General features: G+C 39.7%; 1 protein-coding gene across 1 annotated transcript in view; it reads left to right on the plus strand.

The window, feature by feature from the left end:
- HTR4 (5-hydroxytryptamine receptor 4) overlaps positions 1-21769 on the plus strand; it is a 134100-nt gene that overhangs the window by 13376 nt on the left and 98955 nt on the right. The window contains exon 2 of the mRNA XM_037161943.2: positions 15321-15393. Coding sequence (XP_037017838.1) covers positions 15368-15393 — 26 coding nt within the window. The 5' untranslated portion in view covers positions 15321-15367. The remainder of the gene's footprint in view (positions 1-15320; positions 15394-21769) is intronic.

Here is a 21769-nt window from a genome sequence, read left to right on the forward strand (position 1 = left end):
TGTGCATTTCCCTTCATTTCAATTAGTTTAGCCTTCATTTGTTCGTCTAATTTGTGACTAAAATCAACCAGTTCTATGAGCATCCTGATCACCAGTGTTTTGAACTGTGCATCTGATAGGTTGGCTATTTCTTGGTCGCTTAGGGTTATTGGCTCTGGGGCTTTGAGTTCTTCTTGAGCCATAATGTTTTGGTTTGTTTGTGCCTGTTAGGTATGAGGGGCAGAGCCCTAGATGTTCACCAGGGCGGGGAAACTCAGTTGCTGGGTTGTGACGCTGTATGTGGGGGCGGGGTTAAAGAGGAGCCGTAGCGGTCCCCTCTGCTGCTTCCCACTGCTAGGGTCTGTGAGGTCCATCTCACTGCTTGCTCTTTCGTCTGGTTTCTCTGTGCATGAATGTGTGACCGTGGTCAGTCTACCACCTTTTGCCCTCACTGGGTCTGCCCATTGCAACCCCACACCTGGGTTGGTGTGGCCGAGTTTTCCTGGGCAACCCGCTCCACCAGTCGCTGGCTCCGCCCCTCTTACCGGTCTGGCTGAATGGTTTGTTGTTGTCGGACTTCCGTATAGTTCAATTTTCTGTGTTTTGGTTGCATTTTTGTTACTAAAATTCAGTTGTCTTCAAACTTGGTTGTGCGAGAAGACACAGTGTTTCCACCTATGCCTCCATCTTGTCTGGAAGTTCCAAATAAGTCTGTTTAGTTCTTTTACTAGAGTTTTGTTTTATTTTTTATTTGAGACATGTTTCTTTGTCTCCTCATTCTGCCAGCTACCTTGTGTTTGTTTCTATGTATTAGGTGGAGCTGCTACACCTCCCGGGCTTGGTGGAGTGGCCTTATGTAGTAGGTATTCTGTAGGGTCCAGTGGCACAGCCTCCCCAGTCACCCAAGCTGGGCACTCCAGGTGCACACACTCCTATGTGGGCTGTTCACACTCTCTTGGTAGGTTAGCCCTGATTGCATTTGGCACATCAGTGGGATGGATTTACCCCCAGGTTGATCAGCTGCAAGGATTGGCTATGACCACCTACCACTGACCACCATGGAGGATCAGCTGTGCATGGGCTGACCCCATGGGCCAGGACTTACTTCAGCAGGGCTCTGGTACCCACTGAGTCCTCCCCTTGACTGTGTCACTTGTGGATGCAGTTGGACAGTGCTTCAACATGATCCGAAGCTGTCCACTGGGTGCGCTGGCTCTGAGGCATCCCAGGAGGTGTAGGCCAAGGTCAGCCACCACCTGTGTTCTGCCTGGGACTTCCCAGCATGAGCTACAAAGCAATATGCAGATTGCTGCTATTTGTGCTGGGCTTGGAGGTGGTCAGGAGAGGCCAAGCTACCTACCAAATGCCTGCTGCCACTAGTGCTGGGTCTGGGACCACTTAGCAAGAGGTATGGGGCACACTGAGGCCAGGTGCTGCTTGTTTGAGAGATTTTAGCAAAGTCTCACTTTCCTCTTTCTTCACGGTCAGCAGTCCTCCACCTAATCAAAGGGACCCCAAGTACTTACTCCAAGAGATCTGAAGGTTGAAACTGAGATGCACTTTAATTGTTCATTATTTTCTAAGTACCGTATTTTTCTGACTATAAGACACACTGCTCCCCCTCCCCCATTTGGGAGGAATAATGGTTGTTAATCCCGCTGTTGTGTTCTGTTTATGTTTATATTGGTGAAATATTATGTTATTTATGTTATTAAATATCTTACCACATTTTTTGCTTCAAAAATTTTTTCCTATTTTCCTCCTCTAAAACCTAGGTGCATCTTATGGTCTGAAAAATATGGTATACACCTGGTCTTCTTTGATTTTTGCATTAATTCCTGAAAGAAGAAGTGTTTTTCTCATTTATAGATGATGATACCAAGGCCTGAAAACTTCAGGAAAACTCTTGTTTAGAAGGCTAACTGTATTAGTGAATAAATATTTTTGATTATATAAAATAAAAGTCAGTACTGGCTTGCTTAAGCAAAAGTTGAAATTCGTTGGAAAGATAATGGGGTTTTGTTATGGATTCAAGGGTGGAAACCAGGTCATTTCCAAAGAACTCAGTTCCAAGAGTTCATGATCTTTTTCTTATTTCTCTGCCATGAATGTGACACATTCCCAGGAGTATGTCTCTTGGTTGATTCTCAAGAAAGAAAACCTGATTGGCCTAATCATTTATGGGCAAGAGGTCATAGCAGAAGCATCATAGTTACCATGGGGCTCACTTTTGTCATTGTAGGTATTTTCTGTACAGGTGGCCTAGTAGACACTTTAATATCTCCTGTTGTCACACAACTAATGTGGCAGAGACGGGATTTAACTTCAGGTTTGCACTCTAAATTCAGTGCTTTTCTCTTACCAAGGGGATGATTGATAGAGAAGCACATTAAAATGGCATGTAATAAAGGTGACCTGACTTTCTTTTCAAGGTCTCCCCAGATCAAGCATTTCTTGCATAGGGTCCTGCTGTGGATCTTTGTGCTTACCTCTTGGTTTCTGAGATGTCTGTGGCTACACCCTGGCTCCTCTCTGTCCATCTGGTTTCTGAATCATGTGGCCTGGCTTCTCTTTCTGCTCATGCAGGTCCTGTCTCTAGCTCACCAAGCAAACTCTGACTCACAGATTGCAAGAGCTGAAAGAATCTATTATCTTGTCCTATCTTGTACCTGTGCAGTAAATAACCAGTGGCAATATGTGCCAGGCTCTTATGGTGAGCATTGCTGAAAGCTCCACATCTTATCCGACTCTCCCGACAAATGTATTGTGGCCCTTTTAGGGTTTATTTTTCTAACAATTTATTATTTAAAAAGTTTTAAACAAAGAAGTTGAAAGAATTGTATAGTGAGCACACATACAGTCACCATGGAATTTCTACAATGAATATTTACTACCTTGTTTTTATCTTGTTTCTATCTATCTTTCTATCCACTTTATCAATCCATATTTTGATGATTTCAAAGTCAGTTTTTTATTCTTATTCTCATTTTTATAATTAGGAAACTGAGACCAAGATGGGTTATATGACTTGCCCAATGTCACCATTTCATAAGGAAATGATAGAACCCAGATTTATTTATTTTTATTTTTACTTTTTTTTTTTTTTTGCTACCAAGCAGCATTGTATCTCCTGGAAGGGAAGAGGAAAGACTCACTCAAGGTCCATTAGTGGCAGGGCATCTGATTATGAAGCTCTTGAAGTTCCCATCACCTTGATGCATGACAAATAGTCTATTTTCCAAGGAGGAGGAGTACTTCCCTTGCTCTGTCTGCAAAGATCTGCAGATTTAGTACTTTACAACCTACTCCAAATCTCTGGAAAGTCAGATTTTTTACATAGATAATTTTACAAAACTAATATACTCTTTCTTCCATTTCAACACTTAAAAATAACTTACAGTGATAACAGGCAGGGAAATTACTATTTGATATGACTTTTTATAAGCTCACAGGACTTTCATATAAGTTATCATATTTAAACTTCATGTGGAGAAGCAGATCTGTAGGATATCTGGGCTGGATTTCTTAACCACACTGACCAGCTGGAGCTCTCGGGCTTATAGAAGCAAAAGGAAGAACCCAAAGTCACATGGTGTTAAGAGGAAATTGGGTCTTGGTCAAAAAGAGATACATATATTACTTATTTATTTATTTCAAGTTCCGGTAGACATTCTGTAGGTTTTGAGGAGCTACAGAAATATCTAGTTAATAAAATTGTACTAGAAATGTTGAAATAGGGGACTTTGAGATCTGGATCCTTTATGGGATAACTTAGTGATTAAAGGTCCAAGTATAAAGGACACAGGGACAATAACTAAGGGGGGTGGAAATGGGAGGGAGGCGGGGAGCACGGGGTGGGGTAGGCTGGGATGGGAGAAATAGACAGAAAACTGTACTTGAAAAATAATTAAATTTAAAAAAATAAAAAATAAAAGGTCTGGGTTCTGAAGCCACTTCCTGGCATGGCCTTGGACAACGTCTCCTTTCTATGCTTCAGTTTTTTTATTTGTGATGTGGGGACAATTACAGTACTCCTTCAAGGCATGGTGTGAAGACATATGAGGTAGCATATGTAAAAAGTTTGGTACTTAGCATGTGTCCAACAAATATCAGTTATAGGACTGTGTCATTATTCTCCTTCTGCCCCTTCCCCAGGAGTCTTCTCTGTGTATTAAATAGGCTGCTCTAAAATCAATGTGTATAGTTTCATCTTGATCCTGAAGGGTTTTTTGAGAACTATTGGGACATTGTGGGCAGCAGCCATTTGAGTCAATATCTTATTAGTTCATTATAATTATAAGATGTAGATTCTGTTCAAGAATTCTCATCTAAGCTGTAAATGGCCCAATTCCTGCAAGAGTTCACTGATATGCTTAATTAGATATAGTGATCAGCACATGACATCTGAAGTGGAGAGTTCTGTATAAATTGTGTTCTAATCCAGGAGGCTCAGAAGAACTAGAAAAGAGTGACAACAGAAGAGGTAAAATGCTGGTAGAGACTTTTCCCTTGGCATGCATGGCCAATTACTATATCTAGGTCTTCCAGGTGAAGAAGCACTTAAACAGATATGGAAAAACTACTGAAGAGGATTTCAGAAGGATGTGCCCACCTGAGTGGATTGCACTCCATTCTTGTGGTGTTTCCAAAACTGCTCTTCATGAATCATTTGTACCAAAATCCCTGGGACATTTATTTGTTCAAATGCAGCTTCCTTGACCTACGGATTCAGAATGCTTTGAGTGAGGCACCCAAATCTGCAATTTTGCAAGTGATTTTTAGGTATTCTAATGTTTGAGAATCACTGCAGTCTATAGCAGAATTACACAAGGTTCAAAACAGTAACGTTGAAGACTTATTGAGATGGAATGCAAATTTTGGTTTTACCTGTCCCCCATTCCAGACCTCTGAAATCAGAAGTAACCTAACCCTTTGGGCATTCTCAGACTCAGCTTTCAGGGGCCTTTTCCATAGTGAGGAAGCATAATTTCTGTACCCATATCTCAGAGTAGGAGGTATCAGCCCCAAGACGTGTAGCTGCCTTTGTGAGGAAACAGAGTGGGAAACATGCGGCCTCCAATGAGTGGGTCACTGCCAAGTGGGAGACCACCCTCTTACAACAGCTGGTCCACATTATATTGTGAACTCATTGTAAACCTGCTTTATTGGTATTCACTGTCACTGATTTTTTGCAATATCCTTGTGAGGTTAGTATTATGCTTATTCCATCATACAGATAGGGCCACTGAGGGGAAGAAAAGTAAGTAACTTGTCCAAGGGCATGCTGCACATTGATAGACCTGGGACTGATTCCAAGGCTGTGCTTTGAATCAGGGGCCAGCAAACTTTCTGACTGGGTGCTTGATTTTCTATGGCCTTCGAGCTAAGTTTTCACATAATTTAATTGTTAGAAAAAAATCAAAAGAAGGAGAATATTTCTTGATAAGTGAAAATTATATGAAATTCAAATTTGGTGTTCATAATATACTTTATTGGAAAACAGCCATGCTCTTTCATCTGCATGTTGTCTGCACACTGCAACAGCAGATTGGAATAGTTGTCATAGTGACCTTCTGCTCCCAAAAGCCTGAAATATTTGCTACATGGCCCTTGGTGGAAAAACATGTATCAACCTCTGCTTTAAACCACAGTGCTAGTGTTTTCCAAACTTCAATTGTTTGAGTACATTCTTTGTGATTCCTGCCACCTGCCTGTGTCATCAAGAGCATCATCTGCATAGCACTTTTCTTTAAATCTATTAGTTTTCCTTAAATAAATTGTATTTCACAAACAGAAATGGAGGTGGAAACCAGTTCGTACTACAAGAAATAGAAGATAACTGTACAAACTAATGCAACACACACACAACAGTGTCTCAGGTTTTAGTTAGATAGTTGGGGCAGATGCTGTCATTGTCCCTCCCCTTTTCTTGCAGATCCCCTCACTGTTTCTGTGTGCACCATCCTGACTTCCAATGCTGAGCCCAGACCTGTTTTGGAGGCCTGCCCTCAGTCGGCTGGAATCATCTTTGCTCACATGCACAATTAGCTGGTGGTGCTTGGGAATCTGTGTCCTGCTGTGGACAGCCCTTAGCCAATAAATGATGGGTGTGGGAGTATCAGTAACTTAGTTCCCTCCTTACTTGTCTAGAACAATTCTGAGGCATTTGTTTTACATGGTTTCTCAGAGCTTCCATGTGGGGTTAAGATTCAGTGGCTTAACAACACATTCCTCATTGGCTGCCTTTCATTCCCTTCCCTGTATCATTACTTCTCTGCCAGGGTACTTGCACCTGCCAGTTAAACTATGTGCATTTACTTAATTCTTGATCCAAGATCTGCTTCTTGGGGAAATCCCAGTTAGACAACAGTGCTTCTCACAAAAGACTGTGAGCATAAAACCTGTTTTTTATTGTCAAAGAGAGATTAGCAGATATCGGGAAGAATTAAGAGGTAAGTTAACATTTATGTGAGTCCTTTTCTTCATTGTAAATAACTTTGATTAAAATAGAAAATGAGAAGAGAACACATTTTTCACCATGAGATCCAATAGTACTTAATGCTCCTTCCACCTGTTGCCTAATATCATCTGCTTTCTTCTGTGACAGGAGAACAACCCTTGGGAAACTGACATTTTACCTTCAAGAGTGGTCCCTAGATTCCCTGGCTGGTGTAGCTCAGTGGATTGAGCGCGGGCCTGTGAACCAGACAATCTCAGTTCGATTCCCAGTCAGGGCACATGCCGGGGTTGCAGGCCAGTTCCCAGCAGGGGATGCACGAAAGGCAACCATACATTGATTTTTATTTCCCTCTCTCCTTCCCTTCCCCTCTAAAGATAAATAAATAAAATCTTAAAAAAAAAGAGTGGTCCCTAGATCAGCAGCAGCATTAGCAATACCTGAGAACTTGTTAGAAATGCACATATATCACTCTAAGCTACTGAATCAGAAACTCGGGGGTGGAGCCCAGCTGTTGTGTTTTAACAAGCCTGGGGTAGGGAGGTTTCTTAAGCTCGCTTAAACCTGAGAACCTCTGCCCTACAATAAAGAGCCACTTATTTAGTTCTGATCTCATTGCACCCCTGGATTTCAGCAGAACTCAGAGTCATCTGAGACTTTCTTCATCCCCTCAAATGTGACTGAATGTTGGTTTCTTGTCTTCTGTTTGAGCCTCCCACTAAGGTGGACCTTGTCACTTGCCAAGGCACTCAGGTCAATAATTGGACAGCTCTGCCGTTGGATCATCTACTTCATTAGTCTCAAACTCTTGAGACACCCATGTGTCCTTTGGAGATACAAAGACAAAGCTGATTCCTTCTTTAATTAACAGGCAGAACTTTCATCTCATGTCACGCCTTGTCATTTGACAGATACGTACTGAGCATGTACCGTGTCTCTTCATAGGACCTATGGCCAAATTCAGAGTAACATGTTAATCAAGTGATCTGAAAAGACAACATGTGAATAAATACTTCCTGAATCTTTGCATCCTAATTGTACATATCAGCCCGGTAGTCCCTTAAGTGCAACTGAATTGGCATCTGTATGGATTTTCAGTTACAAGAAGAAAATGGCTAGAAGCTTTTTTATTTAGTACTAAATCTTTCTAAATGATTTAGCAACATTGGTATTTTGACTACCAGCTCTATAAAGAGACACTTGCAAATGAAGGCACAGTTTCTGGGCTAATTTACAGAGAAAAATTCTTTTAAAGAGTATATATCAACTGACTAAGGTATGAATCTAAAATTAAAAAGCCACAATGAATGGCAACAAGCTTTTATACGGAGTCAAAGAATTGCATTTCAGGGAGCACAGATTCAGGCGAAAACCAAATAGTATCCTAATTACAGGGTGAAGGAAGAGGTTTTTATGAGAAAAAGAATGGAATGATTATATAAAAGAGAAGGACTTCCAATAGGTGCTGATCCACTGAGCTACTCTTGGCTATGGGTGATTGGTAAATGGTTCTATGTTTAGACTATCAGAGTCCATAATTACCAGTCCTTGTGGTCAGGGTATCCACTTGTGTGATGGCTTTATAAAAAATTGCTTGTAAAACAATGTTAGTTTGGCCCAGTCCAAAGGTCTGGCCCAAACAGTCGTATTGATAAAAGAATGACAAAACCTGTAGAGAATTTTAAAAATAATTTACACCAAACAGAGTCTATACCTGGAAGCAGGATCTCAGAAGACAAAAAAATGCTTCTTAGAATGAGTTTGCCATTGCTTTTATGCATTTTGAATTAAGGAGCCAACAAAAAGGCTTGTGTACACACAAGTGTGTATGAAGTACTTGTGTACTTCACAAGTATACAAGCCTTTGTGTATTTGTGAAGAGTACACAAAGGTGGGAAGAAATAAAGCTGGATTGGATTAGTGGATAGTTGTAAGATTGTGTGCTCTCTTGAGGGTGGTTTCTCTTCTGAAGGTCCTGAAAAGAGGCATTTCAAAGATGCGTTAACCTAGATGCACAGAAACAATGGACAGGTCTTGGTAAAGGCAACCTTTTAACCAAAATTATGTACCTGGGGTGTAACTGTCCATCATGACCTGCCTAGTCAGGAATTTACAATCAGGCCACCCTGTGATGTTACTTTATATAGGAGCCCTTTTTTGCCCATGGTCTAAAGATTCAAAGAGTGAGGCATCTGGAACAGTAATCCTAACTCCATTTTGAAATGGCTCTGTTCATGCCATTGTCAAAGAGGTCACAAAAACATTTGCTGAGACAGCATCCTACCATTGCCAACTACTTTCCAGAAAAGGAAGTCCAAATAAATAGCCAAGAAGAGGAATGTTGTTTTCCACTTAGTGAGCATTTGTACAGTTGTAATTTTTCAGATGTTCCAAGAGTTGTTTTCCCAGTGAAGTGTACAAGCAAATCATGATCGCCATGGGGTGTTGAAGACTGGCCATGTTTGTGTATCTGATCCTGGTAAGACTGTGTGCTTTTGTGCATATGGCCAATGGCGGGTTACAGCAATGAGGTAATGAGACCTAGGAGCAGCTTTTGAACTCTTACCAAATATCTGGCTTAATTTGATTACACATTACATTGCTCTTACTTTTGTCTTACCTGCTCAGAAATGCTTGTGATCACACCTGTTTGAGACAGTATAAGTGAATTGAGCAAGTATTCTTTTTTTTTTAATTGGTAATGATTCGAAACACTTGGGCTTTTTTTCCCTTCTGGGGATATGAGGCAGAAATAACATGGACCATCACAGTTTTATAATTATAGCACTGGAAGAAACCCTAGCAGTTACCAGAATCAGTTATCATTTAGACAGACATCCTGACCCAGGGCCCCACATGCTGCTTAAATGCCTACAATGATGAGAAACTCACCTCTTTGAAATTTCCTTTAACTTCCACAAACTGGTGATTGAAATTTCTCCCTTTGCTTACCCTGCCTGACACTGTCTAGCCTACTCCATTTTACAGTTGGGGAAATTAAGACCAGATCAGTAAACAGACTTGTGAAGGGAGCAGAATTTCCATTCTGTCATAAGAGTTATTTTGGGCCAATTATTTTTAAGAAACAGCAGACAAAGGAAAAGCTATGAAAACTAAGTAGAAGTTACCCTTTGTAAGAAACATTTACATTTATAAGGGAAATCTCCATTTGCCTGGATGTCTCCCTCCTGGTATAAGGAAGGGAAGGATGACTCTAAATCTCTGCAAATTCTTATCAGTGGAGAAAGTAAGGATTTAATTGGCATAAGGACTTGACCTTTTCTTACCTTGCTTTTTGTGGTGACCTCCCGTAACTGTCCCCCACTCCCAACATCTTTTTTTTTTTGTCTTTAGCTGGAGATAATTATTTAAGGTCATGGCTTGGGCTATTTTGGAGAGTTATTTGTTTATTACTCAAGGTCTGGGCCTCCCCTATGTATACAAAAGGTGTACACAATGTTAAACTCATGTGTCTTCATCCTGTGTATCTGTCTTTATTGTTTGGAGGAAGGAGTCTCAGCCAAGAACCCAGATGATTAAGGAAAAATTATATTTCCTCCCTCACACCTGCTTGAGAATAAAAACAGAGAGTTAGCTATAGGATTGGGCTGCAAACACAGGCCTGTAAATGTAACTCCTGGTCCAGTGGTCCTATTACATGTCAGACTTTCACCCTCAATTTGGCAACTTAAGTAAATAATATTTCACTTATTCCTGACACTTGTCCAAAACAAAGGTATTGAAATATTACCTCTATGATGTAGAAATTCAACCCATGCACAGTTATGCATGAATATCCACCCATGCATCCAAAACTAAGGGAAAAGAAACACAAAGTGCAGCAAAGTAAATTGATGTTATTACATAGCTCCAGGTTGGCAGATGTGGGCACTGCATCAAACTACACTCATACTTGACTTCAGTAGGTGGGTGCTATTCACAGGTGAGTACTGCACTCACACTTCTTGTAATAGAGATGCAACTACACACCTCTGTTAACCATTAACGACTGTTCCACAGCAATATTTCATAGTTTTCTGAATTAAAGGACAAGGGTAAAGATTGGGTGCATGTTGGAATAAGCATTGGGCAGCATAAGTAATACCATCTTTTCCTTCTCCTCCTTTTTAAGTAAAGATCAGAGTCTGAATGTATATTCACAAAGGAGGAGATACTCCAAGGAATCTAACAGAGTTGTGTGTTGCTGTTGCTTTACTTTCAAATGATTCCAGTGGCTTGAGCTTGTCCTAGCCTTGAAAGATACTGAGACCTTCATTTGTACTTTACATGGTCAAGGGTTTATGTGACTCCCTCCTCTACTCCTTTCCTAGGATTTGCTGTGTTCTTTTTCTGGTCCTCTGGGACTGTTTCTGGGACTGTTTCTCTGAAGGGAACTGACATGGAAGGTATATCACTCCTTGTCTCTTAGATCATGTCATTGGATATAGCATGGCTATCACTAAAACACACACACAGAGATACACAGTTTTACTGAATTCCAAATTGACAACTCTTAGAAGTGACATGGCTTGTACCTACACATAGGAAATGCTCTTGGCTGATTTAATTAACTAGGTAGGTAGTGTTTTGTTAAGGAGCTAGAAATGTTAAGTATGTAAGCTAAAAGCAATGGTTCCTTGCAAAGCCCTCTTGCTCTATGCAGTCTTGCTAACAAGAGGTGTCCATATAGTCCTGGCTCTGATTAGTTGTTTCTGGGGATCATGGCAGAAAATAGTGGAAGGTGAGCAACTGATCAAATTATGATAGGTACTAATCACAATCTTCTCTTTTGTTACTGTTTGTCTCTGACAGAATGCATGCTGACTTAATAAATGGCAATCAATTAAAAATTTTTTCACTGGGTTTTGATAAGTAAAATATAACACTGAACATCATTATTCTTAAAAACTAAATTCAACTGAGCAAATTTGAAGATCTAATTGACACTATTCAATGATTCATGAACCAGGCAACATCTCATCTAGCGAGCAGGGAGTAATACAAAATGGAAGGCTTTTAAAGAAAGGAGGATGGGGCAAGAAAATCATTAGTAAAAGAAAAATGTTTGTTGGAGGAAAATAAGAGTTCGAGGTGACAACAACTTTTCATTGGTTGAGCTACAGTGTTTTCATTGGCTGGGGTACTACTAAAGGAGATAAATCTTCCTGTTGTAGATGCCAGATAATCCTTTCCTGTTTGGGGTAAGGCACAAGAGCTCCCTCTATAGGCCTTCCCAACTCCAATTTTAATTGAGATTTTCTTATTAATTTCCACACTATGAATATATAAGGTTTTCCCCATGCTGTAATGTTTTAAAATAGAGTTTCAGTGAGATGAACTTTAGCCAGCTCTTAACTGGTTTTACTTAGTTCCAGTTTTTCCCTCTAATCTGTATACAAATACAATATTGAATTTCAAGTATGTTTCACAGGATACTTTTTGTTGCAAATAATGCTAGAACCCAAGTCAAACTGGCTTATGGAATGAACAAAAGAAATTTGTTGGCTCATTCAAGTATAAAACTGTCTTAAGACACTGCTAAATCTGAGGCCTCAGATTATGTCACCAGGACACTGGTATTCTCTCTGTTGCTTCTCCTTTGGGTCGGTTTTATTCAGGCTCTCCCTCCAAAGTGGCAATGATGGCCACCAATGACTTCACACTGAAAGTCTGTTGGTTTAGCAACACCAGGAGGTAGGGGGACCCTTCCTAATAGAAATCCCAGTCTGGCTATCACTAGTCTATCTGATGAACAGATTTACTGTGACCAGGGAATGGATTGTTCTGATTGGCCAGTCCTGGTCATGTGCTCATCACTGCAACTAGGAACTGAGGCAGGGGAAGGGTAGTTCTGCAAAGGAAAATTGAAGCACTGTTTTCAGAGAAAGAGGGAATCGATGACCAGCAAAATGTTACAGCAAATGCCCACTTTCATGAGGAGATTACCTGGCTCTCATGGGAGGAAGAACTCATGCAGGACAAACCTTGAGTTTTAGAATTCACAGCCCTGGATTCTATTCCCAGTTTGGTCAAGGGCTAGCTAGCTGTGAGACTTTGGCAAGTCAACTCATCTTTTTAACCTTTAGTCTCTTCACCTAACAATAAAGAGAAAAACTCAGAGGTTGGAAGAGGAGGAAAAAGGACTGTGATTGGCAGTTGTTAGTACTTCATAAAGGTTAACTTAAGAAATAGAATGGTTTTTACTTCCTTAAAAAATGGCGATATTGCATTCTGGGATGGTTCATGCATGACCTCCCAGCAGGGAAGTCACAACTTCTCAAACCTCAGTTTCCCCATTTACAAAACGAATTAACTACTTAGACGACTCAACAAATATCTATGAAGAGAATATTTCAGACATTTTTCCAGACACTGAGGATATATATAATAGCGATAAAGATATAACTATGTGCTCTTGAAAACTTACATTCTAGTGAGGGAAAAAGGTCACTAATAAAGGAGCAATTGAGTATATGTAATGTGTGTGTAAGATTAAATGGTGTGATTAAAGAGGATAGAAACTTAAAAAAAAAGAGGATAGAAACTTATAGAAAATGAGGTCTGAAATCTTACTGAGATGATCAAGGAAGACTTCTGTGGGAAGTAACATTCGAGCAGAGTCTCCCTGACCTGAGAGAGCGATCCTAGGGAGGGGAAACAGTTGGTAAAAAGCCCCGAGGTGAGAGCCTACTTTTGTTGTCAAGGAAAGTAGAAAAAACCTGTGAACCTGAGGGCCATGAGGGCGAGGCCATGGTTAATGCTGAGATCGGTGAGGAGCTGGGCCAGATCATGTCAGTTCTGTTTGGCTTTGATAGGAGTTTTTATTTTATTCTAAGTGTGACAGGAAGCCAGAAGAATTTTATGCAAGCTAGAAAATATCTGCCTTACATTTTTAAGATATTGTTCTGGCTACTGTGGGGAGAAGGGATGCCAGTGGAGCAACCAGATCAGTGAGGAGGGTGTAAGGTATTCTGGTGAAGGGAGGTAGTTGCTTGCTTGGGCCAAAGTGCTGGTTCTGGAGATAATGATAAAAATAGTCAGATGAAGGAACCATTATCAAAACCAAGAGAATGAATTTGCTGATAGTTTGGTTATAGGATGTGAGAAAAAGAGGCAGTTCAGTCTCAGTAACTGGATAAATGATGGAACTATTTACTGAGCTGGAGACAAAAGAGGAGGAGTAGGTTTTTGTTCTGGGAGTGGGAAATGAAGAGTTTAGTTGGAAATGCTTTGTAATCATCCAGGTGTAATGTCAGGTAGGCCATACGAGTCTGGGAAAGGCCTGGGCTAGAGCTATTTCTTGTTTTGGGAACATTCAGTGAATAGGCAATATTTTAAGCCATGGAAATGGATGTGTTCACTTCAGAAATTATTTTATTTTGTTCTTTGAAAAATATTTTATTATTAATTCTATTATAGTTGTCCCAATTTTACCCCCTTTCCTCCCTCCACCCAGTGCCCGGGCCACTCCTACAGTCAAACCCTACACTGTTGTCCATGTCCATGGGTCATTCATACGTGAGCAATGATTTTAGATAGAAGAGGAAAGAGAATAGAGCCCTGTCACTTCATTTGTTAGGGCTTTGTACTTAACTATTTCAAATAAAAGATTATTCCAAATTCAAATGTAAAACAGAGAGAAGTGAACAGAACTACTTTGCTTGACATCAGAGTCGGGGTTCAGAGACCTTCAGGTTGAGCCTTCCCCACCCCTGACCAAGATCCAGAAATGCCCACAGGAGTCCCTGTTAGTCTTAGAGGCTCTAAAGAACAAACTCAATGAGATCTATATCCTTTCCAACTCTGCTGGTCTGCCATTCTCTTCTTGGCTGCCGGGCGCGTTCGGTCCATCCCAATCAGAGCATCTCAGGGCCGGGGCTGAGCTTCGTGGTTCTGTTATGTAGCTAAACAGATTTACAGTTTCATTTTGGTTATATTTAATTAGACACCAGCAGATGGAATTATAGAGTACCAGAGCTGGAAATGAATCCAGAGATCATCTCTTCTAATCCTTTCTGTTTTTGTGAAGTAGATGATGAAGCTCGGAAGAAAAAAGGGACTTGCTGAGGCTAACCCCAGAAGCGACAGACCAGGCTCTGCCCCTACATTCTCTGATGCATTATGTTGTTGGACAAATGTGTTGAAAAACGGATTCTTGTGGAAAATAAAACTTTGCAGTCAGTTTAGAGCCGATTTAGTGACTATCAGTGAGTGTCCATCTGTTAAAGGGCATAAAGTCTATGCTAGCTGAACTTTGGGTACTCTGAAGGTTAACTCCCCTTGGACTGGGAGTTCTTAGCCTGGGGTTTATGGATGGGCCTCAAGGAATTGTGGGCTCCCCTGAAAGTGTGTGTGTGTGTGCATGCTCATTTATTTTTTTCTGGGTAGAATGTTCTCAAAACTTTACTAGATTCTCAAAGGGATACATGATTACCCACCCTCAAAAAGGGTTAAAAAAAACCCTGCAAATTTTAAAAGAAAACAAAGTGACTGACCATTTTAGATAATGTGCTATTTTAATCATAACAATGTGATTACCTATTTTCACTGGTTAGTGTTGTAATGCAAATCATATAAATAAGCTGTTTCTGAGAATAGCAAAAAATAACAAATAAACTGATTAACACAGAGTAAATAAAATACCTGAATGTTTTAATCTCCAGGAAATTAATAAAAACTTTCTGCATCACTTAGAGGTGCCATACATCAATTTGCCAATAGCTTTTTGCTGTCATATTGTTCATTAAATAGTTTATACTGATACTCTACAAAGTCCTAATAAATAGGAAGCAATGACTCTTTGGCCTTTTTTCCCCTTTGCCAAGGACTTTTATTTTCCTACATTAATTGGTTGTCTAACTTCTTATTTATTCCCACATTATAGGACCCTTCGGGTGCTGAAATCCAACTCACCCATGCCTATTTCCTGTAATGGACGAACTTGATGCTAATGTGAGGTACGTGACAGTTCTGTATATATTGTGCTATAAACTGTGGTCATTTGCACTATGAGGCCTTTGTAACAAAGCTATGGGCATGGATTTTCTTCAACATTTCATATATAAGCATGAATGTGATTCTGTTCAATTATTAGTATGTTTTTTATTCTGCTTAAATGATAAATAAGTATGACTATAATTGTTTCCAGATGCCTATACAAAAACTCTGCACTATGGGAGATAAATTACATGAAAGTAGATATTCATCTCTGTAATAGGGAGAAAGAAGATATATTTAAATGGCACAAAAATAGATTAAGAATACCTATCTATACAACTACACTTTGAATATGCATTTAAATAGCTATTAATAGCAGGCTCTAGTTTGCCCACTTCTCTTTTCAGCCAGGCCATTAAATGAGACATGATGGTTGCATGGTATAGTTATACAAAGCTGAATGCTTTTTGTTTTGTTTTCACATAATTTCCTGCTGCCCTTGGAGATCTAATAGTAGGGTGGCGGCGGGGAAATTATTTCTTTGAAAGGCTTGCTGCATTTTATTTGGTAGGAACAAATAGTGTATTCAATAAGGCTTAAGTGTGATGGATTGACATTTGAGGTTGAGGACTAGCTGAAGATACCAATAGCTGGAAGACTTTCTAAAAAAAAAAAAGCATTCCTGGTGTAATCACAGGACAGTATTTTTTTCACTTGAGACCTGTAGAAAAGCACATTTCAGGTTTGGATCAGGGGCTCTGTGCTTCTGTGTTCACCTAGGAGAACACTGTGACAAAAGGGAGCTGTGAAATGTCTTAACAGCAACTCTAGTGTAATGCTACCAGGTTCCAAAGGCTCACTAAACCCAGGAGCTCCTTAAGGGTAGAATGTGTCTCATGCTTAATCTCTGGCACATGTTGGGTATTTAGCTAAGGTTTGTCAATCAGACTGCCATTGATGTTACTCTGTTTCAAATGGGGTTTAGTTCTGTGGCACCTTGCTGTGCAAAGAGACTCTGACTATGAAGCAACAAAACACGTTACATTCTCAGTAGAAGCATTGTGGACTTTTTTAATTTACCCAACACACTAACTTGGTGCAGAGTCTTAGAACCTCAGTGCAGATTTTTAAGGCTGGTGCCATGTATTTAATTTTCCTCTGAAAGTTTGTGACATTTGTTCAGAGAAAGCAGAGGGAAATCAAGGGAGTCTCAATTTTCTTTTAGTTAATCAAAAGGTGAAAGTTAGAAATATTGATGGTGATAAGCTATGAAACTGTTTTAAGTTTTAGACACGGTATCAAGCTGCATCACTCGGTAAAATGCACTTCTTTGTGGATAATTTAGATTGGATGATCCCTAACATTTTTAGCTTTTCAACCTTTATTTGTAGCAGCATTGGATTCTAATGGCAGAATACAATTCAATTAAATGAAGCCTCAGGTGCTGTGAGTCTTTTTTCACTCAGGATGCCAGATAATAATCACTCCCCAGAATCTCATCTCCAGACCGTCTTTGCTGTCAGATTTCTAGCCTGATCCCATCAACATGTGCTCATGCTCGCCCACTCCCCCTCTCTACCCACAATATTAGTAACATGCAAATGCCACAGACTCTCCACACTTCTTCCTCAGTCCAGCCTGTGGGGGTGTCCAGGAGAAAGGACATATTTTAAGCTTACATTTACCAGATTGTGATGGTGGCTGTCTAATAATACATAATGATTTTAGGTGGTATATGAACATTTTTTAATTTTAAAATAAATATTTATTTTAACATAACCATCTTAATATGATAACTGATACTATTTTGCACTCTTATAGTTCCCTTTTAAAATAATTGATTTAAAATAGAAAATTAAGTGTATTTAAAGAAAATGTTATGTAATTTTAAAATACTCATTAACAAATGAATCTGAAAAAAAATCCTAAGGGTAGTAGGCAAATGACCAGGGTATAGAAACTGATATTCTAGGCACAACTAGACAGAGTAAATGTTAATTACTTTAAGAGCAGAAACCAGAATTTTTTTTTTTTTGGTAAGAAAATGTCTTCACTTGGTAAAATGCCTAAAGTGAGAGCCAAAGGGCCTAAATCCCTGGCACAAAAGTAGGGAATTTTTACATGCTTTTGAGATAGGAAAATGAGTGAAATAAGGAGGGGGAAGGTTGGAGAAGAGACAAGATTCAGAGGAGAGGCTGAGCTCTGCTTGGAAAGGGGTGAGATGAACAGGCAGTACCATGGTGGCTGTTGGGATTGGAGAGTGGTCAGGCTGGGTACCTTTGTTTGCTGGCTTGTTTTAGATGTGTGGGAGGTTAGGAGCTCCTTCTTTCTTTCTGCCGCATAGAATTCCATTGTGTAAATATACCATAGTCTTTTGATCCATTTATTTACTGATGGGCATCTAGGTTGCTTCCAACATTTGGCTATTGTAAATTGTGCTGCTAAGAACATTGGCATGGATGGAAATGGAAAGCATTGTGATAAGTAAAATAAGCCAGGCAGGGAAAGACAAATACCTTATGATCTCACCTTTAACAGGAACCTAAACAACAAAACAAGCAAAATATAACCAAAGACACTGAAATAGAGAGCAGGCTGACAGTGACCAGAGTGAAGAGGGGAGGGAATTTCAGGAGAAAAGGGGAAGGGTTTACAGGAACAAGTATAAAGGACACTTGGACAAAAACCAGGGGGCATGGAAATGGGAGGGAGCGGGGAGGGCTGGGTGGGTGGCTGAGGTGGGAGTAAAATACAGAAAACTGTACTTGAACAACAATGAAAATAAAATAAAATTAAGAAAAAATAAAATAAATGTGCGTGAGGTGTGTGCTGACCTCTCCCAGGATCCAGCTCTTCAGTAAAACTTTCTAGCTTGGCTAGGAATTGAGTGTTGAATGTTTACTAGGTGTGAGTACATCATGAGGTATAAACTTAACATGCGTTACCTGTTTAATTTGTAAAACAACCCTATGAGGCACGCGTCTTTATTACACCCATTTTACAGTGTGTAGTAACCAGGGCACAAAGAGGTTCAGCAACCTGCTCAAGGTCGTGAAACCACATGGTCTCCTGCTACACTACAAACATGATATGAGCCTGTGTGGGTGTGTGAGAGTGTGCATTGTTGAGATGGCTGGCAGGCCTGTCTGGGTCCGTGTAATTTGGAAGAGAGCCTGCAGAAGGGACACCCAAAAGGTACGGGATGGCAGAAGGCTAGACAAAAAGATTAGACCAATAGCAAGGAAATTCAGAACTGAGCAACAGTTTTAGATTTCAACGGGCTGTAGAATTGAAAGACTCCAGCCAATTTTTCCCAGATATCAGGGAACAGGGAGGTCCTACTTGACATCTAGAGCTACATAAAAGGTCTGACATTTAAGTATTTTGTCAGGCCATCCTGGCCACTTCTTTTTTTGTTCATTTGGTTTTGTTGAATGAGTTTGCCAGTTCAGTTTGACCCTGACTATTATGTATCTGTCAGTGTTCTTGGCTACAAGCATCAGAAACTAACTTAGGAATATGTCCCAAGGTAATTTGGAAAATCTACAATGGATGGGCTTAAAGAATTAAGGACAGAATGTTGGAGGACAGGGCTGATAAATAAACAAGAACTTCAGGAGTTCTTGTTGAGCTCAGAAGTAGAATGATTGCCAACCACAGGAAAAAGTGGGTAATTACCAAGCATCTCCTCTTTCTATGTGCTGCTCAAGAGCCAGAGTCCTGGGGGATGACATCTGATTGGCCAAGCCAAAGTCATGTGACGGCTTGCTGTCCAGCTTTTTTTACTAGTGTTTTCCCTTAAGGGCGTTCGTTGTAGAGAGCAGTAAATGTAGGATGAACTGAGTCAGGATGAAAAGCCAGCAGTGAATCATGCCATGGTTGGAGGGGCACATTGCTGGCGAGTCTCCTTTGGTAAATAGTGTCTCATAAACTTAGCAGTCAGCTGGCAGCTCTTTGCAGATGAGCTGACACCCACCTGATACGTTTTTTGGTCTGTTTGCCTCTTGTTGGGGCTCTGGAGGAGACAGCTGAATTTTTTTTTGAAGAATTGGAGAAAGAAAAGTCCAAACAGTGGCTTTGGTGACTTTTCAGCAGAAACTCTCTGTAGAACACCATCAGCCTGCATTTGGGCAGTGAACCTGGTGGTACCTCACCCCAGTGCTGTGCCTGAAACCCTAAATGCTACTGAGCACGGCTTATTGTCTGTCATCAGATACAGCCCATGCTTGCTTTTTGTTTTGTTTTGAGAGGTCTGGGTTTTTTTCCACTGGCAGGTGGTTTGCCTCAGCTTAAGCATTGTCCCTAAAGACAATCCAGGTCTCCATCTTTTTCTTCCTGCTATTTATGACAGTGACAAAGTTTCTGCTTTCCAAGAATTTTTCTATCAATTTCTAGTTCCAGAAAAGTATAGGGTTCATGTAGGAGATAAATGAGTGGGGGAAAGTTCAAATATGTATACATTCTTTCTTTGAAGATTCCTCAGGATACTAGCTACTCTGAGTGCAGAAAGTTTATTTTGTATCTTGATTCTTTCTACCCGTGCCTTCTTCTTACCCCTGACTCATCTCCTTGCTGCATGGACTCCCAAAATTTTCCTGCTGCCCTGTGTCTCTTTGGTTTAAGATTCTCTTTCTCCTCTACAGAATAACTCTTTTGCTTTCTTATTAATAGTTCTTATTTAAAAAACCAAAAATAGAGCCTCTTATAGGAATGATGAATCACATAAAATAAATTGTGGCATATTCCTCCCTTTGCTAGAGTTTCTGGAAAACTCAGAACCAAATTTGCAATTTCTCCTAGTATGTATAGAAGATCCAGGCATTCACAGGTGTTTGGACCTGCCTTTATTTTTATGTTTCCAACTCCTTTTGTCACTTTATTTTATTTTCCTTGCTTTCTTAACAATATATTGATTATTTTTGTAAGCCACTTTAAGGAAGGAAGAACAGAAGGGAGAAGGAAAGGAAGAAAGGAATTCAGGGAAGAACCAGTTTTCTAGGAAGAAGAATCATTTTTTCTTTTTTCTCTGGTAAAACTTGATGCCGTGTGCTAGAAAGTCACTAAACATTGTTGAACAGAAGATCGAAATGGCAAGCTTTTGTATAAAACACAGAACATCTGAATAAATACCAAAAGTTGAGTACCTTAAATATAAAATACATAGGCTTGATGTAAATGCAGTCACTTAAGTCCACATGTAACAACATGAATTAAAAGAGGGTCACTTTTTAATTATTTTACTAATTTAATGTGAAGAGCTGTACTACTTTATTAGTAGATTAAAATGTTAGACTAGAAGTAATAAACAATTATTACATTTTAAAAAAGAAAAAAAGAAAATTTTACTAATTAAGTAATGAATATGTATGACTTCAGATGTAATAAAGCATATTGTTAAAAAATATATATAACAAAGGTGAGTAGCTGACCTTGAGTTAACTACCCAGTTGCTTTAATTCTATCATGGCATGAGTTACAATTCATTTCTTCAAATCAAGAAATGAATTAATTGAAAATCAATGTGATTACAAGAATAAATTGAAATGATCTGATTCTACACAAAGAAAAAAGAGCAATTTTGAAAATAAAAGAGTTGATTTGGAGCTTGATTATTAATACTGATGACAACGCATGTATTTCACTAAAGTCTGAGAATGAAGTTGGAATAATGCTACATATCCCAAAGCCTTGAAATAACTAATAGAGTTTGAAATCCATTTTGTCAGCCCTAAAGACTTATCAGTATGTAACTGATTTGCAAGCAGAGCTAGTTTATGTTTGTAATCTGGCAATTTGAACGATGAATATGTGCAACTTTTAGGCAGTGAAATGTTTTGTGGGAAATCTTTTCAGGTTTTGAAGTTGTGACATGCATTAGCATATAAGGAGAAAGTGAGTGGGTACTGTTTAAAAGGAGATATTTTTATGTTGCTTTAGAAATGTAAATGAGAGTAACACTCAACTTTATTGCTTGACTGATAAAATGGTGATAATTCTCTTAGCCTTTGGATTAGATCCGAGCACAGTGGTGATGAACTGGCACTCACCCTGTGGTGGAAACCCTTCATGCTTCCTGGAGTCCCAGGGGACCTCAAGGCGGAGCCTTCCCAAGGAGGACACCCATTTCCAAAAGTGGTCTCCTGTGATGCATGAAGTGTGCTGCTTGTGGAATCTTGGACTAATTATTTAATCTGTCTAAGCCTTTAGTGTTGGTATCTGAAAATGGGATTCTTTTGAGAATTGTAAGTAATATAGGTAATGCAGTATGTCACTCATAGTAGGCATCAAACCAATGGTAAATATAGCCCTGAATCATCACAATAATTGTGAAATGGAGGCTTTTATTACCCATAGGGCTGTTGGTCAATTACTACACGCTATACACTTCTTGATTAC

This window comes from Artibeus jamaicensis, unplaced genomic scaffold (assembly GCF_021234435.1).
Source record: "Artibeus jamaicensis isolate MK-2021 breed Jamaican fruit bat unplaced genomic scaffold, CSHL_Jam_final contig_432, whole genome shotgun sequence".
Taxonomy (NCBI): Eukaryota; Metazoa; Chordata; class Mammalia; order Chiroptera; family Phyllostomidae; genus Artibeus; species Artibeus jamaicensis.